The sequence below is a fragment of the Ammospiza nelsoni genome, chromosome 12, assembly GCF_027579445.1.
Source record: "Ammospiza nelsoni isolate bAmmNel1 chromosome 12, bAmmNel1.pri, whole genome shotgun sequence".
Classification (NCBI taxonomy): domain Eukaryota; kingdom Metazoa; phylum Chordata; class Aves; order Passeriformes; family Passerellidae; genus Ammospiza; species Ammospiza nelsoni.
The window spans coordinates 8,362,142-8,378,012 of NC_080644.1; the positions used below are offsets into that span (position 1 = coordinate 8,362,142).

The 15,871-nt window shown below is 41.0% G+C and overlaps 1 protein-coding gene across 1 annotated transcript; it reads right to left on the bottom strand.

Moving 5' to 3' along the window:
* Positions 1-1,227: 1,227 nt before the first annotated feature.
* Positions 1,228-15,671, bottom strand: LOC132078468 (protein-glutamine gamma-glutamyltransferase 6-like). The gene is made up of 14 exons (XM_059480629.1): positions 15,475-15,671; positions 14,387-14,501; positions 12,304-12,477; positions 11,456-11,695; positions 7,593-7,711; positions 7,227-7,352; positions 6,911-7,091; positions 6,527-6,662; positions 6,056-6,159; positions 5,717-5,959; positions 4,742-5,059; positions 3,619-3,782; positions 2,779-2,903; positions 1,228-1,693 (listed from the first exon to the last, which is right to left on the bottom strand). Exons 2-14 carry the CDS (start codon positions 14,391-14,393, stop codon positions 1,543-1,545), a joined length of 2,088 nt encoding a protein of 695 aa, XP_059336612.1. The 5' UTR covers positions 14,394-14,501; positions 15,475-15,671; the 3' UTR covers positions 1,228-1,542.
* Positions 15,672-15,871: the final 200 nt, after the last annotated feature.

Here is a 15,871-nt window from a genome sequence, read left to right on the forward strand (position 1 = left end):
GCCCTCTCCTCCCTCATCCTGTGCAACAGCTTATCTGAAACATGCCCTGGCCATTTGTCCCAGGAGTAGGCTGCACACTGCTCTGCATTTCCAGTGAACTGTAGTGAGGAGTAAGGGGTGTTAGGAGCAGGGATGGTCTGTTATTTTCCTCCCCTCTACATCCTGCCTTGTGTCTTTTTTTTCAGTTCTGTTTTCTGTTTTGTTTCCACTTTCATATCAAGATTGCCAGGAACCAAAAAGGCGAATTAATTGCCTGCAGTTAAAATACATTTTTAAAAAAGGGAATCTAAAGGGGTATTTTTATGGCTTCTTGTGTGTGTGTGTGTGTGTGTGTGTTTTTCTATAAAAATCTGTGATTATATCTGGATCCCTCAGACTCTGAAACCTCCAACTCTGAACTGTCAGACAAAAATGCCCATGCTCATAACCCCCAACAGCTCTCTTCCAGCTTGTTAATTCTGATTTAAACTTTTTGTAAGTCACACAGCAAATACAACTCCTCAGGCTTGGCAGAGCTGTTTGCACACCACCAGTGCCCCACATCCTGCTCTCAGGGTGAGCTGGCAGCTCCTGTACCTGCTCAGTCATCACCTGGAGAGGCTGCAGGAGCAGGGAATCCTCACAGCCACTTAAAGGGTGGCTTTTGGGGCAGACCTGGAGATGCTGGGATTGGGAACCCACAAAAGAGGTTTCTGTCTGCAGACACTGACAGGTGTGGGGTCAGGGCTGCCCTGAGGGAGCCACAGGGAAGGTTTGAAGCCAGATGTGTTCCTTGACCTCATGACCTTACACTGGTGGGCAAGAGGAGTAATTCACCCTGTGCTGCTGGGCTGCCACGCTATTGCAAAATCTTATTGCTTTGTGGAGCCTGGGACTCTGTCAGCTGCATGGGAATTAAGTTACTGTTTTGAATATGTACATGAGTTCTCCACTCTGTGACAGGTCTGTGCCCACAGGCTACACAAATACTGCCAAGCATCCCTTTTACCATCCTCCCTAGGCTTTTTTCCTCCCCATTCATGGAACTGTAGGTGTCAAAAATACAGATTAGATATTAGGTGAACAATGGAGGAAATGTTCCATTATTCTAGGTTAGTGGCTTGTGAAATGAAGAAAAAAAATCCCTTTTCCTCAGACTTGTGATTTCTTGTAAAACCCGATAGAATGTACAAATCATTACAAAACAATACAGTTGAGAATTATTTTTATTTATTGCTGACAATTAGAATTTGGTCAAAGGGAGATTGTATTAATTATTTGAGGGAAGAGTCAAAACTGGGAGCTTAACAGAATGAGATTTGAAAATAGTGAAACTATTTCTATAAAGAAGGGGCTGAATTTTTTTCTTTTGTCAGGGGGTGGGAGGGAAGAGAAATACAATTAGAGACTAAATAGTTAAGCACCATGAAAGCAGACTGGATTCTATTGCAATGTAAGAAGTCATCAATTTTTGTGCAAAGTTCCTTTCTGTCACCCCTGTCCCTATACAGAGGAGAGTGTCTTGCTGTGTTAATGCTGAAATGGAAGGCTGATTCCATCACATTATGCAGGGGCTACTGCAATTGTTACAAATCCCTTAACATGTGAAAATTTGTCACAAGAGAAGTCTACTTGCAGCTGTAAGGGCCCAGCCCTCCGAGGTGTGAACTCAAAAGATATTTTTGATCTCTCCCTCGGTGCCAGTCGTGCCAAACTGAAAAAAAAAAAAGAATAGAAAAAAAAAAAGAAATTTAGTTCAGGCTTGAATTGTCTTTTATGAGATTCCCAAGAAATAGAACTGCATTTACTTGAGACCCAGCCTTGTGTTTTGAGAATTATTTAGGGTTTGAGGCTTTGTGTAGACTAAGAAATGAGAAAGGACTTGAGGCTTTGTGTAGACTAAGAAATGAGAAAGGACAGAACCATCTTCCTTTATTCTTAAATGGAATTATGGAAAAGAGAGGTGCAATGTCTCAGCTTCATCTTAGGGCTGGATGCAAATTTGGATAGTCAGCACAAACTCAGAATAGAAAATCTTTGATGTCAAAGGTCAGTGCTCTGTCCAATGCCTGCTTGGTTCATATCTATTTTGGCAATAATGATTTTTCTAATGGCCATTGTGCTTTGGCTTGTATCTACTTTTGGCCTAAATTGGTTTAGTTTTTTACTGGAACAATGTTTTCCTTTTTTTTTATGGATTATTAAGTCCAAACAGTTCCACAGCCAAAGCAAGTCAGGCTGTTTTACCATAGAAGAAGCTTTAGGAAATGCAAACTATTACTCAACACTGAGCTGATCCATAAAGCAGCAGAGTCCAGAGGAAAAGAAAATAATAAAAATAACAAATTGCCTTTAGGTTTTAAAAAGGCAAGTTTTTTCTTGCTTTAAAGGAGAACAGAGAAACTTTCTGTTTGGGCTGAACCAAGGGGAGTGTCTGACTTGTTTGCTTTAGCCTAATTATCTTTGTAGTATCAGGGTATTTTATATGAAAATAAAACCAGAACGCCAAACTGTAGAATAAGCTGCAGAGAGACAAAAGAATTTGACAGGTGCATTTGCTTTCCCAGGAAAAAAGAATGTTAGCAGGTTTGAGTTGTTAAAGAAGCTCTATGTGGAAGAAACACCACACGATTAAGGAATCACCACACGATGAAGGAATCGTATGGTGTCACTTTTGCTTTCAGAAGTAGAAAATATAAAAAAGACAAGCCAAGTGTGTTTTTTTCCTTCTGTGTGAGAAGTCAGATGTGCTGTTGGTGGTGCTGGAGGCAGTGAGGGATTGCTGCAGGTTGCACTTACTTGATCTTGACCTGCTGGTTCATGAGGGTGACGAACAGCACGCAGCGGCTGACGGGCTCCGGGAGGGGGTTGGCGTAGGAGATCTCCAGGGACACAGCTCTGTTCACCACAACCCTCCGGGGCACCTGAGGCACAAAACACCTTTCTGGTCACTCCCTGGCTTATGTTTCTGCTCCCTGGAGTCAGGATTCAGTGGAGCTGCAAGTGGCATTTAGCTGGCAAACATTATCTTTCCTCATGTTTGAAGCTGGATGTGACAAACATTATCTTTCCTCATGTTTGAAGCTGGATGTGGCTCAGCTCCATAGGGCTGTCCAGCTGTCTGCAATATTTTGTGCATCATTTCAGTGAAATAGAGCTCTGGCTCTACACTAACATGTTCCATGCAACCTGTCTGATATTTTGGTTGCTGAATGGCTTTTTTTCTTTTTTGGCACATCATTGATTAGGATTAAAGTGCTAAAACAATATGAACTGGCTCTAGCACTGGTTAGAACTAAGGGTTTAAGTCTGAATTTTGGCAATGTTCTTCAAGGGCAACACAAGCACTTGCCAATACATGGAATGAAAACAAGGACTGTGGAACATAAGGCAGTGGCTTGTGACTGGGAAAAAAGAAGGTAACAGAGCTGTTCTGAGAAACAGGGCAGATTCAGGACAAGGTTCAGAACTGGCCTCTTACATCCTTCCATTCTCAATTCAAGCAGGCAGAATTTTGGAACAACATCTGAAATGGCAGGCTAAATGTAATAAATTTATCTCCAGATTCTCATCTTAAGATCTGAGCTCCAGAAAGATCTTTTAGCTCCTGTTCAGAACATCAGGGAGAAAATTGTTCACCTTAATGATGATGTTTGTGTTCTCCAAAATGATTGTCTTCTCCACCAGCAGCTTCAGCCCCTGTGAGCGCATGACTTCACACAAAGCAGTCACTTGGATCCTTTTGTCAGTGGTCAGATATTTTCCATAATGAGTATAAGGTATCTTTACCCGGATATGCTTCCCTAGAATTCAGAAATATATTTAGGAACCATTACATTTCCAAAGCAAGCTAAAGAGAAAATAGTTACAGTGAGGGGTTTTGTTCATTACTGAAGAGAGAAAAGATGGCAGTGGAGTTTGTTTATATTTCCTTCTTGTGAGACTGATTGTGTATTTCCCTCTTCTGGTGATCCTTGCCTACTTTAACTCATTTGACCCTTACACTTTTGAATAGAAGACATTGGCCTGAAACTGAGGGAGTCTGCTTATCTGCATTTCACTGGATTCCTGACCCTTTGTATTTCTTATTATTAGAGGTATAACTATTTTAATCTATTCCCTCCTTATAAGCTTTTTATTTTACCTCAGTCAAGAAGAAAGTTTGGGTCAAGTTTCACAGAGATCCTTTTCAAGTGACCTGGTCAGCTGCTCATTGTAGTCCTACAACTTTTCTGCTGTGTGTGGGGAAAATGTTTATCTTTGTAGCTCCTGGGGATGAAAAAGATCTCTATAATAATTCCAACAGTCTTCACTCTTCAAAAGAGAGACAGAGTTTCACTGTAACTTTTAAGCTTTTTCCTAGTTGATTTCTTTTCGTGTGTTGCCTGTTGGGTGCCAGAAGGCACACATCAGACTTTTTTTACTTGTTAAGAGTAACATGTGTTCCTATGTAATAATCAGCACACACAGACACATGCACATATATATACATATAGAAACCATGATACACACACATAGTGCTGCTTCTGGAGCTGCAACATAAGTGTAGCCTCCCATGGAACATTTCATGAGACATCTACTTAATGCTTTAAGTAGTGCAAAATTTTCAGAAGAAAAAAAAATAATGTAAAAAGTACTCATAAACAATGAGTAGCTGCACCAAAAGCTGATACAGGTATGATATGGATGCTTCTTCTTTCCAGTTGCCTTCCTGTGGCTGGGACCAGAGCTGTATTGGCTCCTTAAGGACATTAAAAGTTACCTTGTTTAGGACCAAGCTCCACAGCAGTGGCTGCCTTCAGGATCTCTGCCACTGCTCTCCTCGTGTACAGGATGGTGGAGGCACTCATGTCCACCCTGATGCTCTTGCGGTCCGAGGAGAGGTTGTTGAGGACCAGGACCAGGTTAATGTCCTTGCCAAAAACTGGAGGTTCAGCCAGCTTGAATTTCCCAGCAATGCCAGGGTTTCTCATTGTCTCTGAAGGTCTTCCCCCAGGAGAGTCTGTGTGTCCTTCTGTGACACTTACTCCCAATATCTTACTCAAGGCCTTTTTGTAGACTCGTCTTTCCTCAGAAGAACCTGGTGGAAGCAGAGGACCAAGTAAAATTCTACTTTTGTTGCAAATGCACTTCCTCTCTGTAAAGGTTTTCAGACCAATACAGGCTATCAGCATCACTCAGAAATATGCAATACCTAAAAGCTCCCTGTATCTTCATTAAACTCCATTCAGGTTTTTCACAGGGGATATACCATGACAAGGTGAATAAATCACTAAAATGAAATATGATGCATTTGTATTTGTTTAGAAGGGAGATTTCTTTTTCTCTGGCCAGAACATGCAGTAATGTGCTAAGTGATACTCTGCTGATCTGATGGCAGCCAGCCTCTGTATTAAACATGGTTGCAGTAAAACACTGAGGAGTGAAACCCTGAGGGTTTGTTTGCCTTGGGTAGTAAAATGTATTTTATAGCCCTGTTTTGTGTATGCATTCAATTTTACACTTCTGTGGAAGGGACTAAAGTATATTTTGTGTTGTCCCTTAATGAGGAAGCTATATAGAAATATATAGCACCAGAAATATAGCACCCGCTGTATTAAAAAAGTAATCTGAACACAATGGCAAAAATATTTTCTGAAGGCAGCGTAGAGATGTTTAAAGCAAGCAGGTTATCCATTCCCCAGCACCAAGGATTCAGTAGGCAATAAAAGGAGATAATTTGTGCTAATTCCTCCACCTTCTGGATATTTGTAGTTAGCAGTGACATCCACACGGCCATTGCTGCCCACAGCTTTGGTGCTGATGGACCTGCCAATGATTTCAGTATCACAATAAACTCTCTTCTTGCTTCCATCATTGTACACAATCCATCTGTTGCAGTCAGCGTTCACCTCTGAGTACACAAACAAGGTGTCGTAATCCAGGTTGACTTCACCCTCTTTGATGGCTAAGACAGATGCAGGGCCACACTGAAAAATTCCTAAAATGTAAAAAAAAAAAAAAAAGTTAAACTTTTATTAGTTGTGCTCAGTTTGGAGAAGGACTCTTAGGTCAGGCTGAGAGCTCAGGCTGTTACCTCTGCTTTGTTCTTGTGGAGTTGCATCTAAAACCTGCCACCCATTGTATGCCCTTCCCAGGTCTGGGCGAACGAACCAGCTTTCATTCCAGACATGATAATCCCTGGAGACAAAGAACAATGTCTAAAAAGAACAATAATATAGAGTAGTCATGCAAACTTCCAATTGGAGACGAGTAGTGAATTTAAAAAAAAAAATTTCTAAACTCTAAACTGAGGCACAAAGTATCAAGTTACAGTACTTCTTTCAAAGGACAGATTTACTGTCTGCTTTTGAGGTATAGAGACCTCAGGGCAGGGAGGGAGAAAATAATGAAGCATGTTGTTTGTTTGTTTTCCAAATGGATGTCTGCAGTATTAATTTAGATGGTTGTATTACATTTTGCCCACTCAGTTGCTTTTGAACTACTAGTGTTTTTAGGTCTAGATTCTCTCTATTGCTGTTGATGAGATGGAAGAAATTATATTTACCATGTGGAATCCTTGCTGATATTAAGAGTCCTTCCAGAGCTGTCATAGTACTTATCGATACTCAGGTTTCTATCCACGTCATGGGCAGAGTTAAAATTTGAAACCAAACGAGTTGGAATCCCCAAGCACCTCAAAACTGAAATACATTTTATAAAAAAAACAAATGAGCAAGAAATGCAACAGAACCCACGCAGCTTTGTGATTACAAATTACAAGCTTCAATGGTTACAAATATCTGAGAAACGAAGTGTCTAAATAATTTGTGATTCTTCAGCATTAATGGTCTTCACAGTGTTGTTCCTTTTGTAGAAATTATTGCTTTGTAGTTCTGATAAAAGCAGAGGTCCCAACATTTCAGCCCAGCCCTGTATCCTGACAGCTCACCTGTGCACATGACACCCGCAAAAACCCAGCACTGTCCGTACTGGACAGGTCTGTAATTGTCCTGGCGCCATTTCTTGAGGATCACCACGCTGCCATCCCACCTGGAGGGGTTCTCATGCGAGTGGAAGCTCCCTTGCCACTTCCCCAGGAGCACTCCATTGTCGTTGTCATTTCCATTGATCTGTCAGTGGGCAGAATGCACAAAGTGAATTGTCTGCACTGCACTGTATGTAGCTCATTTACTGCTCATGGCTGAGCCTCAGAGGTGCTTTCTGCTCACTCCTGTGGGGCTGGGGTTAAGTTTTCCATTCCTTACCATAGAACTGATGACTCTGCCCAAGTATTTGGGGTCTCCTCTTCGGGACACGTCCATGGCTGGGTCCTGACGGTAGTACAGGCTCAGATCAAGCATGGTGAGACAGATGTTTAGGAGGTCCTGAAACTGTGATCAGATAAAATACATTTTTAAGAAAATAGATGGTTTCACAAGCAGAATGAAAGGAGATTTTATTGCAGTTCCTCCCTTCTGAGACATCCCACCCCAAAGTTGATAGCCACACTGTGAGCAAACCACAAGTAAGGCTACCCAGGTTGGTGCAGTTATTAAATAAACAGCAAATAATGATAAGATAAATGCTGTTGGAGACAAAATGAGAGTTCAAACAAATTCCTTGTGACTTACCTGTCCATAATACCACCCTCTTGCTTCAATGTACCTTGCATTGCCCACAAAGATTATTCCATTTTCATTTAGAACATATTCTTGTCTCTCGTTTTCATTGGACATGTAGACATCATCACCTGTAAACCAAGTTGGGAGGCTTAAAGCTGAGAATACCAGCAACCTTTCAGAAACATTTTTGTCCTGATTTAGCAAGGAGAAAACTTCTATTTGAAAAATAGAATTGTTACAGCTCCATGAAGAGGTGCAGTTCAGTGATAATGTCTGTTATTACATATGGCCAGGGAAGGTGTGGGAGGTGACAGAAGGGTCCATAACATATTACTTAACTTTTTTCCCCTATTTTTAGTGTAGCCTTGTGTATTATCTAAATGTCCCCTGTCTGCACATTGTGTTTTTGTGAGGAAGATAGACAAAAGTCCAGGCTAGCTCATCACATTTTTCTGTCTTCTCAGGGTAGTTAGAAGTGGAACAGATTGAAAAAGATTTGGAAAGAATGACACAGATGACATTTTTCTCTTTTTTCCAGATGCATTTGTCTTATTTTAAGATTCCTAAATGAAGACCTTTGCTTGCCTGATCCAAAGTCCTATGAGAAATATTATTAGGATAATCTGCTCAGCCATTCACTTGGAGTTCATTGTTTTTCCAAGTTTATGGCACAGTATTTAGCTGCTGTGAAAGTATTGGTTCCCACAGAGGTTTAGGTTGTTTTGGTTGCTCTTTAGGTAGCAATATCTGCTTAGCTCTGCTTTCAATTCCATAATATTTAAAGATATTTTCTGAAAGGTTCAGGATTGCAGGAAATAAGTACAAAAGGATCAGCTTTTCTATTTTATTGAATCAACTTCTTTACCTTCCTATAGGAACTTCCCATCCTTCCCTTCCTGCAAATAAAGAAATTGCAGTTTATTTTAAAAATTGTATAATGTGATAGAAATCTATTTCTCTGGTTGCTGTCCACACTTTTTAAAAATAATATCATCACTGTTGATTCCTGAAGTTTTGGGGTAGCATGGACATGGAGACCTGTGTCCAGTTTCAGGTGCTGCACCTCAAGGTGTGGACCAGTTGGGAAAAGTGGGAGGAGCACTAAGAATGCTCAGCATTCCTGAAAATCTGAAGTATGAATTAACTCAGAATTATTTAAGGTAGGAAATAAATGGGGGCAAGGAATGGGGCAAACATTGTAATTAATTCCAGAAATTCTTGGGAAGAGGATGGGGCAGGGGGAAATAAAATCCTCTTCTTGGTGTCTATCATACGTAGGATGAGAAATTATATACTGAAGTCAAAGCAAGAAAGATTTGGTTAGTTAATAGGATAAAGATCTAATAGAAAGGCTTGTGCTTTATTGGAGGGAATTGCCAGGGGAGGTGCTGGAGCTTCCCTAATGGCTGGTCATTGAGAAGGAATTCAAGACCTCTCAGGAATGACCTAAGTGCTGAACTGAACCTCTCTTATAGCCCTGGTGTAGGACTAGATGACTTTCTAAGATCCTTCTAGCTCTGTGATTTAATTATTCTGAGCAATCTAAATGTCCTTGTATAATCACTTGAAGAACATTTTTTTTCCTAAGGTTTATGTGCTCTCAATAAACCTTTATAGCTTACTAAACTAGATTTTTTTTTTTGGTCCAGAAATTTTTTCTTGTATTAATTTATCCTAGTAACCCTTCACTGAACATGGTTTAATTCTTGTCATCTCATCCAATGGCATTAACATTTAAATCTGTATAACTATTTTCTCTTATACAGCTGAAGATTGAATTTTCCTTTTTCAGGGCCATTTCACTTTGTTGAAATGTGTTCACTGTGTTCACTTTTTTGTTCTTTGATTAACAAGGGTTTTCACATTCTTCATGATTTCCAGGTGATAAGTCTGTCACTGAAATCATTGTTATTTCTCCCTAGAGGTGTGGTCTTTTATTTCCTAATATAATATCTTATTTCTTCTCACCTTCTCCACTCACTAAGGTCAGCCAGTTATTTCTGTGTGTTGTCCCAGCCCATCTGATCATGGAAAATGCTGTTTTGTGCCAAAGTCAGTGATGAACTATTTCATCTGAGTATTTTTTTCAGATTATACTTAAGGATCCACTCTGTAGTAGCTGTGCTCCAATCCAGTATTTTTTCTTTCATCTCTAGTCCTGTTTTCTTACAAGTAGTTCTTTATTGATATCACAGTTAATGAATTAATTTCTGTATTCGTCAGCTCAAGGATTAATCTCCCACCTGGAACCATATCTACAGACCAGATTTGCCATTTATCCTGTGCCAAGAAAATAAATTTCCCTTTCCCTTCTGCTATGACACTTACAATAGTGGTAACATACCCTCAAACTGAATCTGTTCCTGTTTTTCAGGACCAGGGAGCTATTGCACTCAGCAGAACTTATTCAGCAGCATCCTTCATTCATTAAGGATACTCCCTTTTATCTGTCAGTAGCCAATGCATCATCTGGTAGATCTGGAGGACTCTTCCACAAAAATCATTAGTTTGAAATTGCAACGGGCACAGCTTAATTTGTCTGTTTTCATCTGAGAAGAGTTTGGTCTCTTGTGTACCACAGCCACGCTGGTGTTCCAGCTCAGGAGCTGTCACATATTGCTGTCCCTGCAGTGTGGTTTTCGTCAATTACAACTCACACACAAATTATTTTTCAGAGGTTTCTGGGGAAGTTTTTTTCCCTCAGGACTGTGCAGAGATGGTCTGAATTTCCTGAACATATTTGTGTAATTATTTCTGTCTTCCAGGACTTGCTGAGCTAATTAGCAGCTTTTTTCATCTTGGCTATTGACGCATTTCTTAGTGGCTCTTGATTAACATATGGTCATGGAAAAAAAATAGTGGATGATTGTGGCTACTTTTCTCCCATAGCTCTTTACTCACTGGGATGGCTAAAAGTTCTCTTAGCACCAGGGTGTCACGTTTTCAGGCTAATCCAGGTTTCTAGACTATTGCACAGTTGCAAAATATGAGGTTAGAAATTTGCAGCCTCAACATATTGCAGGAGAAGTGCGGAAAAGAAAAGTTGGAGCAACAAGAGATGTCAATTTTCAACCCAAGAGAAGAGCATGGGAATTGGACAGGAGCCAGCTGTGTGTGCTTGTGGCCCAGAATGCCAACCACATCCTGAGCTGCACCAGCAGGGGTGGGCAGCAGGGTGAGGGAGGGGATTCTCCCCCTTGACTTTGTGAGACACCACGTGGGACACTGCATCCAGTTCTGGGCTTCTCTGCACAAGGGAGATGTGGAGCTGTTGGAGCCTCCAGAGGAGGCCACAGAGCTGCTCTGAGCTCTGGAGCCAGGCTGGGAGAGCTGGGGGTGTTCATTCTGGGGAAGGCAAGGCTCCAGGGAAAGCTCATTGTGGCCTTCCAGTGCCTAAAGGGCTTATAAAAGGAGGGAGAGCAATGCTTTACATGGACTGAGAGTGCTAGGACAAGGGGGAGCTGTTATAACGTAAAAAGGGAGAGATTCAGATTAGCAGTTAGGAAGAAATTCTTTAGCAGAGGGCAGTGATGCACTGGAAGAATGTGCCCAGAGAAGGCCTTGTCTCCAGAAAAAGTGATTTGCTCAGTTCTGAAGAGCCTGTGATACAACCGCATATAACACATTGTGTTGGGGTACAAAGTGGGTGGCAGCAGTGAAACAGCCTATGATACAGCCCCATGTAGCACATTGTGTTGGGGTACCAAGGGGGTGGCAGCAGATTTTTAATGCAGTGAAACCAGGCCTCTGAGCACAGGGCTGAGATTGCAGCCTCTGGTGACCCAAAGAGAGACAGCCTGAGGGAGCAGCTCTGTGCAGGCAGGAAAGCAACAAGGTCAGCTGTGCCCAAGAGCAAAGGCATTGGCACCTACCTGGGCACCAGGGGTTGAAGAGTAGCACAAACTGGCCCAGGTATCTGGAGAAGATCTTGCTGCCTGCGGTGACGCGGAGGGTGAGGTTGTAGCGCCCGATGACGGCGTTGGGCGGGCTGGAAATGGTGAAGTTCATGGCTGCAGAGTCACTGGGTCCCTGGGCAGCACTCCAGCCGCTGCCCCCCGCCTCAGAGAGGCCGAATGCTGCCCTGGTGCGATGGGACTCCGAGGGGGATGGCCCTGCCAGAGAGAAAGAGTCACAGGTTTCCATCCCAGAGCTTGGTTTCGCCATTTGTGGTGGTGTTTGCAGGGGTGCCAGGATGAGGGAAGAGATGAGAATCTTGACTCCATGTTTCAGAAGGCTGATTTATTATTTTATTATATATATTATATTAAAAGAAAATGATATATTAAAACTATACTAATAGAATAGAAGAAAGGATTTCATCAGTAGGCTAGCAAAGAATGGAATAATAATAAAATCTGGTGACTGCTCACAGCCTCGACACAGTTGGCTGTCATTGGTCATCAAGTAAAAACAATTTCACATGCTGGGTGAACAATTCCAAAGCAGCAAAACATGAAGAAGCTGAAGCTTCCCAGCTTCTCAGGAGAAAAGATCCTAATGAAAGGATTTTTCATAAAATAAACATATTTTCATAAAATAAACGAACATTAACCTCACACTTGAAATTGAGCACATTGGGGTGCGGGAAGCACTAAAAATACAGGCAGAAAAATCATATGTCTAAGTAAAATAAGGAGAGAACTACAAGGAATAAAGATTAGAGCTCTCTAATCTTTAATCTCTAATCTAATCTCTAATGGATCAGCTATGGGAGTGTTACCTATTTCAGTGACAAACCCCAGGCTCTCCCCATTCTGCCTCGGCCTGTTGAAGTACAGGGTGATATTGAAGGGCTGTCCTCGCCTCACGGTCAGCTCGGTGTTGGCATATCTGTCAGTGTGGTGGTTGGCTGCATTCACTGATGGCTGCCAGCTGATGTGTGTTGGGGTCAGGTCTATAAAACACAAGAAAACTTATGAAGAAGCAGCTGGCATGAGGTCATTTGCTGTTTAGTGGCAGGGTGAGGTTACTAAGAGCAATTACCTTTTGTGGGAGGAAGTACAACTAAAAAGCAGATGCCCCATTAAATTAAGTCTATTGGTCAATAATGGAAATATTTCCTTGGGTTTTGTTAAAGAGCCCTCATACAGAGCACTTATGTACTTCCTTTACAGGGTTGGATGCTCTCTTACCACTTGACTTAAAAAGAAATTTACAGGATCAAATTGGTGTCATTTCACAATCAGCACCAAAGAAAGCGTCCTGTAGCCCCTCTCTGTTTTCAAAATACGTATTTTTAGGGTCACAGGAATGGCAATTAGAACATCTTACTTTTCCTGCTTAGATTCTGATGCCATTTGGCCTAGATGCAAGGAGAAATGCATAGTGAGAGATCATCTGTCTTATATAGATGAACAAGAGGTATTTGAGGACATGCTGAAGCTTTTGACAAATCAATCCATCTGTCTGAATCCAGCTCTGTTCAAACTCCAGCTGGACCACTGGAGTTCCTGTTCTAGCAGGCAGTAATTTCATGTCATAGAAGAATTTCTTGCAGTGTGCTTGGAGTTCTCTGATATTGTGTCCTCCTGCACATATGCTGTTATTATGGTCTGTGGTTTAAAACCCGTAAAGTAGTTCCTGACACCTCAAATGCTGAACTGCCTTGCTGGCAAGCAAATATGAATATGATATTCCTTGCAAGATTGTTTTTCCTTCCCTGTTTTCTTGCCAGGCTCAAACCTGAGCAGCTGTGCTGTCTTTGGGAATGCTGAGAAGCACATTCTGTGTTTATATCTGCCCTGGGAGACTCTACAAAATACACCTGGAGCATTGTGTTCCAAGTTTTGGCAAATGCTCAGGGCAAGTACCTAGGTGAAGGCTCTTCCAAGTAATTTTTATTAAAATATCATAAGTGCAATGAGGGTGAGGGTGGGGGAGTGGGGACAGGATGGGGACACAAGACCACCACCATTTTAAAGGGAAATCGAAGGAAAACAATAATAACAACAAAAAGAATAGAATGGAAAGGAGGGATTAATGCCTATGCAATATTATTGTAGGGATCTTCAAACAAGCTTCTAGGTCTATACCACAGAGCTTATCAGTGAAATACTAAGTCAGATCTGAAACAATATATCTGCATATTAAACTACAATTTAATCCTTGAAGACGAGGTAAAACTAATTTTGCAAAAAAGTGTTCTAATTAAATTCAAGGAAGATTTTTTTTTTCTGGTAGTTTAGGACCACAAAAAGGTAATGTGAGAAAGTACTGATAGGCTAAAAAGGAGAATTTTTACCATTAATGTATGGGACAACAGCAAACTGCAGTTAGCTGCTGCTTGCCCTGCAAAGCTGATTTGTAAATGTTTTTTCCAGCATTAAATGAGAAAGAACCCTGCTTTGCAATTGCCCACCTCAATAATCATCTTCATTTAAAACTTGAAAAAAGCAGAGATGCTCTCAGTTGCTATTTTCCTTTGTTAGGATTTTAATGTATTTTTAAATTCCCATCTATATGTTCCATGCTCACAGCTTCATTAGAATGGATTACACAAATTTTGTCAATACCAAGCATAACACATATCTTACAAAGCATTTAAAAAATGGTGCCTTTTCAAGTAATTAAAATTTCTTTACTCCTCCATGTCCCAATATCCTCTGTTTAACTCAAAAATTATTCTCAACCAAGTCTTAATAATAACAACATTAAAACTTTGAAAACGAAGTGCAAGACCAAATGACAATATAAAATTACCTTCAGATAAGAAATCTGAGCAGATACCTACAGGGCATGAATCCTGAGGAAACAGCCCTGAGTAAATATCTGCTGAAGAGAAGCAAATGACTTGCAGAACTCACCTGCCATTCCCTCAGCTTATTTGAATTGCATACAACTTCTACTTTGCTCTTCAAGGATGTCCAAGTCACATCAATCATAAAAAGGAAAAACCCAGCAATCTTTTCGTGCTGTCAGCTGAAATTTGAGAGAAGGGAGAGGTACTTAGCAGTTGTTATTAATACCTGTAAAGTTGTCAAACGAATTAACTGGTTCCTATAATATATGTCTGTCTAATGCCAGAGTTCCTACTCAACGTGGGTGTAATTATGGGAGGAGATACCAAAATTATTTACTCAGAGGAAATGCATGCTCTTGAATCCCAAGAGAAGAAGAACTTCCTACAGAGATAATAGGTGTGCCATGAATAAGTTATCTTTAAGGATGAGGAAATGGGGAGCGTGGTGGGACATAAAAGCTGTCTGAAGGAAAAAGAAGCATTTCCTGATGACTTAACTTCCAAGCTGGTTAATGTCACTTCTGAGTTTATCCAATAGCTGTGGGTTGGTTTCAGAGGGTTTTTTTTTTGGTCTAATATTATCTCCAATACCCTCTGACAAATAAAATTATAAGCTCCCACTAGAAACAAGTATCTGTTTACCTGTTAAGTTAGCTCCATATATTAGTATTTCCCAAAAGTTTTATTTCAAAAAGAACTCACAAACTGATAACCTTGGGTACTTTTTGTCAGCATAAACTTTAAGCCTGTCTACTTTAACAACCATGACTTTTTGGATTTATGAATACATTTATTTTTGGTGTTGTCCCATCACTTTGTAAAACAGTACGAATAATAAAACTATGTAGTTTTGAAGAGGATTACCTGCTTAAGATTCTGCAGACCCACTGATCATGTTTTATCACTCAGTATAGACTTAAAAATAAATTAATCTGAATTCTAAGTTACAGAGAAAGAAAACCCAGCTGAAATAGCGAAAGTTAAGCTCCAGCAGCTGTTTCTAAGGTTGTTTTTACAAGACAGGCTTTTGTACCTTTTTGAGAAATGTTGCTTTCCTATTACAAAGACCAAAATATGACAGACATGCCAGCCCTATCCCAAAGCCTTTCCCAGCAGGCAGCAGCACACCTGGCACAGCACATCCCCACTTACATTATAATTCAGCGGTTCTTCCTTCCCTTGGAAGTTTCCAGGATGTTCAGGCTGCCAAAGCTTCTTCCGGGAATCACCTCAAATGGGGTTTGATTGCTGTCCAGAGCTACTTCAGTTGGTCTTTTTCTCTTTTCCTTAATTCATATTCCTTGGAAACCATAAGAGCCACAAGCCTCTGATGTTGCCCGGTCTTCACACAGGGCCCTAGTGACAAACCGCATCGACCAGTTCTTAAGTTCAGGCGCTGGGTACTTACAGTGATTGCCTCAGATGTTACACATTGCTCCCACTGGCATTTGGCTGTTTCCTTTCTTCTTCCTCGCTGCTCACACACACGTAATTAAGTCTCAGAGCACTTTTTCTCTCCTGGCTGTAACCACCTCCTTGGCCTCTGCAG